The following is a 6,653-nucleotide window of genomic DNA, read 5'->3' on the forward strand; positions in this document are numbered from 1 at the left end:
ACAGCACTATGTCTCGCACCACCAGACTCACCAACAGCTTTCACCACCAGGCTGTTAGGCTGCTGAACTCCCCCCCAATCTTCAACCCGATCCAACAGGCTGTCAGGACTTTGAAATCCCCCTCCCCGGAACAACCTGAACTCTAAACCCCTTGACCCACAGAAAAAATGACTATGCAAAATTGCACACATCTGCTGCTATATCATGAGTATTTGCACTACTGATGAAACACTCATTGTTTACAGCCATATCCTATTTAAAAACAACAGGAACTATATATATATATATATATATATATATATATATTGTCATTTTAGTAGGTAGACATATTTACGTGGCACTTTACTGTTGTGTTTTCTTTTCTTTTTGTTTACGTATGGGGGAGTGCGAAACAAAATTTCGATTCCTTTGTATGTCTTTACATGTAAAGAAATTGACAATTAAAGCTGACTTGACTTGACTTGACTTGAGTTTCTGATTTATTAAATTGTACAACAGTGCAAAATATTGCTCATTTGTAGTGGTCTTTCTTGAACTATTTGGAAAAAAGGGTATAAAAATAACTAAAAACTTGTTGAAAAATAAAGAAGTGATTCAATTATGAATAAAGATTTCAACACATAGAAGTAATCAACTTAAAGTGCCCTCTTTGGGGATTGTAATACAGATCCATCTGGATTCATGAACGTAATTCTAAACATTTCTTCACAAAAAAAGAAATCTTTAACATCAATATTTATGGAACATGTCCACAAAAAATCTAGCTGTCAACACTGAATATTGCATTGTTGCATTTCTTTTGACTGTTCATGGACTTACATTCATATTTTGTTGAAGTATTATTTAATAAATATATTTATAAAGGATTTTTAAATTGTTGCAATTTTTAGAATATGTTTTTTTTTTTTATTTCACGTACCCCTTGGCATACCTTCAAGGTACGCGTACTCCCATTTGAAAACCACTACAATAGCCCATTAAATTGCGTGATAATATCACGCAAATGCGCCAGAGACATGTGGGAGTTGTAGTTTTAATCAATTAATTCGAAATAAAAAACAGAAATTCGATCCAAAATGGATCATAATAACTTTAGTATGTGTTGCGACTATATGTATGCATTTGAACGACGGAGATAGTTCTAGAAACATCGATTTTAATCAGCTCAAGCTAGAGAACACATTATCCCACAATGCAAAGCGGTATTGAAATGACGTCACCTTAAAATGGCTTCCTCAGCTGTCGCGGTGGACGACGTCAAAAAGTTGCTGGAGGAAAGTCTGTCAAAACTCGGATTTGAAGTGTACTTGTTGAAGGTATTTTACTTTTATTAGCTCTACCAGTAAATAGATAATAAATAAAACACGCAGTCAGTTGGTACTCTCTGTTTGTGTTCTGTGTGTTGTGTTGTCAGGTTGGCTGGTACAATCACGTGTTGCCCCCCAAACTGCACCTACCTTACCCGGATGACTGTCTGGCTGCACTGCTACTCAGCACTCCCGCCATGTTCCAGCGAGCCTTCCTTCCCTTCATGGAGGAGAGAGGCTGCCAGGGGTCTCTCTCTGACCCCATTGACCAGTGTGTCAAGCACTGTGTCAGCTCTGCTGTCTCACAGGTGTGTGTGTGTGTGTGTGTGTGTGTGTGTGTGTGTGTGCGTGCGTGCGTGCATGTGTGTGTGTGTGTGTGTGTGCGTGCGCGTGCTTGTGTGGGGGCGGGGGGTGTGTGGTTGTATTTCTATCCTTCTTTAGACGTCAACAAGGCAAAGTACCTTCCTTAAGAGGACCGGTAAACAAGTTAGAATTCACTGAAATTCAAGTATTTCTTATATATCAATGTTTTTTTTATATAGCCCTAAATCACTAGTGTCTCAAAGGACTGCACAAACAACAACACAAACCACAACGACATCCTTGGTAGAGCCCACATAAGGGCAAGGAAAATCACGCCAGTCGGTGACAGTGACAATGATGACTATGAGAAACCTTGGAGAGGACCGCATTTGTGGGCATCCGTGGTCCGTGACTCCTTTGTCATCGGCCATAAGCACGTTACAAAAAACAAAAAAATGCACTTTAATTTCATTGACAATTTAGTTAAGAAACATATTTATTATTAATTTAATTAATTTGTTTTAGCACAACATATTATATATTGTTTGTAAATGTATTTTGTCTAATCAGCCTAACCTAAGCCTAAGGTGTATTTGTTAAATTAATGATATGATCTTTGTGATTAACACATTTTTTTATATCATTTTATAAGGTAGTACACTGTAAGCAGGTTAAATATTTAGGTTTTAGATTTAAAATCAAGAGTAAGATTACTATGGTGAAATCTATCAAAATTAGGGTGGTTTTCAAATTGACTGTGTGCCGGTTTTAAAAGTGCTCCCCCTCTTGTCAACATATGAAATAACAAGTGCGTATAAACATTTGAAGTACTCCCCCTCTGGCCAACATATGAAATAACAAGTGTGTGTAAGAAATTTAAATGCACCCACTTTGGCCAAAATTAACAATAAAAAAAAAAAAAATATATATATATATATATATATAAATGTATGTATGTGTGTGTGTGTGTGTGTGTGTGTGTGTATATATATATATATATATATATATATATATATATATATATACACACACTGTAATATCTTGAAGTAAATAATGAAGATTAAAAACCAATTACAAACAAAAACTTCAACAACAACAAAAATTTAATAAAAGCTTACCTTTTTTATATTTGCATAGTATGTATATATTATTATTGTTGTAAATACAAATCCTTATATAGCTAGATAGGGTGGTCCTTTGAAAGGTAGGGATTTTTCCGAGGTATCAAGAAGGTAGCAAATACTATAATATGTGTCCGTGTGTGTTTGTGTGTTGATTTCTTCCCTGAAGTCGCAATTGTTCCGTCTTTGCAGCATTTTCCCGGACAGAAGGTGGACGTGAGGTACGACTACGAGCTGCTGCCCAGCAGGAAGCCGAAGTTCTTAGCGCAGACGGCAGCCCATGTTTCAGGAGCAGCTTTCTACTACCAGCAGTGTGACGTCGCAGACCATCCCTGGGAGAACAAAGTACCCGCATATAAGACGAGCCTTCTTTTTTAAGATCGAATCCATCGTTTTTTCAGATGACCAATCTATTTCAGAGGAAAAAAATACAATTTTGTTCCTCTCTTTACCCAACAGAAGCTGTACGGCGTGTGCGTGCATCCCACCTTGGGAGGCTGGTTCGCCATTAGAGTGCTGCTGGTGTTTGAAGACGTCAAGGTGGACTCGGAGTTCGTCCAGCCCCCTCCTCCCGATTGTGTGCCTTCAAGGGAGGACAGGATTCGGCTGCTGGAGGCGTTCAACTTTAACTGGCAGGTTGGCACAAACACGTAAAATGATTCATTGTACATTTGGAAGTGTTTTATTAAGGGGAGCGATGGGTGATATGACCTAAATTACATATCACCAGATATATTGCAGCCTTCATGCTTTAACTATATATATAGCAATATATCATCTGGTTTGTAAATGATAATATAAAAGCCGAATAAAAATGGGTTACAAAGGCTCCTAATTTAGATGCGGAAATAGGCTGTAACATATTGAGTCGTTATTTCTCAAAACTATTATTTATCCACTTGCTAGTTATTGTTTATACATGTTTACTTTCTGTTGAAACATTTTTCCATCTACAATTTTCTTAAAATGTAAAAAAAACACCTATACTTCTGTTGTTTGGATACTTAACATTAGTTTTGGGCGATTCTACAAATTTGGATATCAATCCAATACCAAGTAGTTACAGGATCAGTATCATAGCTGATACTTCAAATTTTCAAGATCATTGAATAATTACATTATAAACACAAAAAACCCTGGATTGTGTAGCAATATCCATCCATCCATCCATCTTCTACTGCTTATCCTTTTCGGGGTCACAGGGTTGCTACAGCCCATCGCCGCTGAAATCGGGCGGAAGGCGGGGTACACCCTGGACAAGTCGCCACCTCATCGCAGGGCCAACACAGATAGACAACATTCACACACTAGGGCCAATTTTGTGTTGCCAATCAACCTATCCCCAGGTGCATGTCTTTGGAGGTGGGAGGAAGCCGGAGTACCCGGAGGTAACCCACGCAGTCGTGGGGTAAACATGCAAACTCCACACAGAAAGATCCCAAGCGCAAGACCGAACCCAGGACCTTCGTATTGTGAGGCAGACGCACTAACCCATCTTACACCGTGCTGCCCGTGTAACAATATCAATATTTTAAGTAATTTCCTACTATTGGCTCTGATTTAAATCCTGTGACGGATTGTAAACAGAAGTCACCGGAGGTATATCACCAAGAAGGCAGAGTTGACAAATCGGAAACTTTTTATTTTTTAAGTTATTTGCACATATGGTATAGAGTACTTTTACATTACGTTTGCAATGATAATTATATATTTTTTAAAAACCCAACAACTGATGTGGTACATTACATGGGACATGTAAGTGTCAAAAAGACAGCCAAAAAAGGTTGGTAGATGAGAATAAATATGAAGGTAAAATATGTTGTACAAATGCACCCAATTGAAGGCAATGTTGTCTCAATTTTCAGAATTTTATTTCGGTGTTTGCGTGGCAGCACTTCTTACTGATATAATTTTTCCTTTTTTTCCTCAATTTTCCTTTTTTTTCCCTCAAAGGATGCTCACATGCCCGCATTTAGAAAAAAGTAAACATGTCAGTCTATACAACAAGCTAGAAATACGTAATAAGGGTCCTTAATTGAACAATATTTCTGTCTAAAACAACACATTTGTCAATACGAATACATGTCAAATATTTTATAGTTGCATATTACTTACACATACAAAGTCTCCGAGGCCAAAGCGTATTAAAAAGTATCCGGTAACAAACGTGTCCGCATCATTCAACTTTCTGAGTCATGAGCTTAATTTAAACTATTATTGCGGTCATTAGGTGTCGCCCAAATTGCAATTACCACTCAACTTCAAATGCGTAAATCTGTCTGAAGGTTTGTGTTTTTTATACCAATCATTTTTTGTCTGAGCAATTTCACTCATTCAAATCTTTTCTAACAGTGCTGGTATCGTATCAGATTAATATCAATATAGGCCAATACTCAAGGCTCCAATAACTGTATTGTAAGGGGGTCTTCAACTTTGAGCCTTTTTGGTGATATAGCTGTCTTTATTATAATACCATACCATATCAACTTTATTTATAAAGCCCTTTAAAAACAACCACAGTCGAAGAACAAAGGGCTGTACACCACAAAGAAATACAGGCAAAGGACAGACTAAAAAAAGTAACACTTTAAATAGAAGGAAAATACACATAAAAGCAAATACAAATGATCGTAAGAACAATTTCTTTGATAAGAAGCAGTTAAAATGTTAAAAACAGTTAAAAAAGTTAAAAACAGTGTAAAGTCTAATGCTGGTTTAAAAGCCAGTGAATAAAAATGAGTTTCAATACTACTACTACTACTAATAATAATAATAGTAATAATAATGATAATAATAATAATGTAATATATCTAAATGAAAATACATCTGGTTGAAGGCTTTTTTCAGCATTAAAAAAAAAAAAGATTAAAAACAAAAAATAATAATAATTAATTACAGATCATAACTATTTTCCGGACTATAAAAGGCACTTAAAATATTTTTATTTTTCTCAAAACTCGACAGTGCACCTTATAACCCGGTGCACCTAATGAACGGAATAATTCTGGTTTCGCTTACCGACCTCGAAGTTATTTTATTTGGTACATGGTGTAATGATAATTCTGACCAGTGAATGGCTGTCACACATTAAAGATATGTGTTGACTGCGCTATGATGGCAATATTACTCAAGTAAACAACACCAACATTTTATATGTTCCATTGAAAATATAAAACATTACACACTTCTTCCACTCCCGTCCTTGCACGCTACACCGCTACAACATAGTTGACGGGGAAATGACGCTGTCAAAGGTGAGCCATGTAAATAAGACCGCCTACAAAACGGCGCATCCTGAAGCGGCTGTCAGAAAGCGACTTGAAGATGGTCTGTAAAACATCATCCATGCAACATTTTGACCAAATAACCAGCATCACATGTTATGTAGACCAATGTTTCTCAACCTTTTCTGAGCCGAGGCACATTTTCTTCAATGAAAAAATCCAGAGGCACACAAACAGCAGAAATCATTGAAAAATGAAACTAAGCAGCTGATATTGACAATAAAAAGTCATTTTTGTAATTGTTGGATATGAATTAAAACCATAACAACCATGCTTCACTATAACTCTTGTCTCAAAGTAGGTGTACTGTCACCACCTGTCACATCCCACTGTGGCTTATTTTAAAGATTTTGACGTTTTTTCTGTGTCGTGTTTTAGTTCTTGTCTTGCACTCCTATTTCGGTGGCCTTTTCCTGTTTTGCTGGTATTTTCCTGTAGCAGTTCCATGTCTTCCTTGAACGCTATTTCCCGCACCTGCTTTGTTTTGGCAATCAAAACTAAATTGTGCGGACGCTATCCTTCTTTGTGGGGACATTGTTGATTGTCACGTCATGTACGGATGTACTTTGTGGACGCCGTCTGCTGCATGCGCTGTAAGTCTTGGTTGTCGTCCAGCATTCTGTTTTTGTTTATTTTGC

At 37.0% G+C, this 6,653-nt stretch overlaps 1 protein-coding gene across 1 annotated transcript in view; it reads left to right on the top strand.

Moving 5' to 3' along the window:
- The first annotated feature begins 1,199 nt into the window (after nucleotides 1–1,199).
- mmachc (metabolism of cobalamin associated C) overlaps nucleotides 1,200–6,653 on the top strand; it is a 6,690-nt gene continuing 1,236 nt past the window's right edge. Inside the window, exons 1-4 of the mRNA XM_061888084.1 lie at nucleotides 1,200–1,316; nucleotides 1,415–1,615; nucleotides 2,924–3,076; nucleotides 3,191–3,367. Coding sequence (XP_061744068.1) covers nucleotides 1,227–1,316; nucleotides 1,415–1,615; nucleotides 2,924–3,076; nucleotides 3,191–3,367 — 621 coding nt within the window. The 5' untranslated portion in view covers nucleotides 1,200–1,226. The remainder of the gene's footprint in view (nucleotides 1,317–1,414; nucleotides 1,616–2,923; nucleotides 3,077–3,190; nucleotides 3,368–6,653) is intronic.

The sequence above is a fragment of the Nerophis ophidion genome, linkage group LG26, assembly GCF_033978795.1.
Source record: "Nerophis ophidion isolate RoL-2023_Sa linkage group LG26, RoL_Noph_v1.0, whole genome shotgun sequence".
In the NCBI taxonomy this organism is placed as follows: Eukaryota; Metazoa; Chordata; class Actinopteri; order Syngnathiformes; family Syngnathidae; genus Nerophis; species Nerophis ophidion.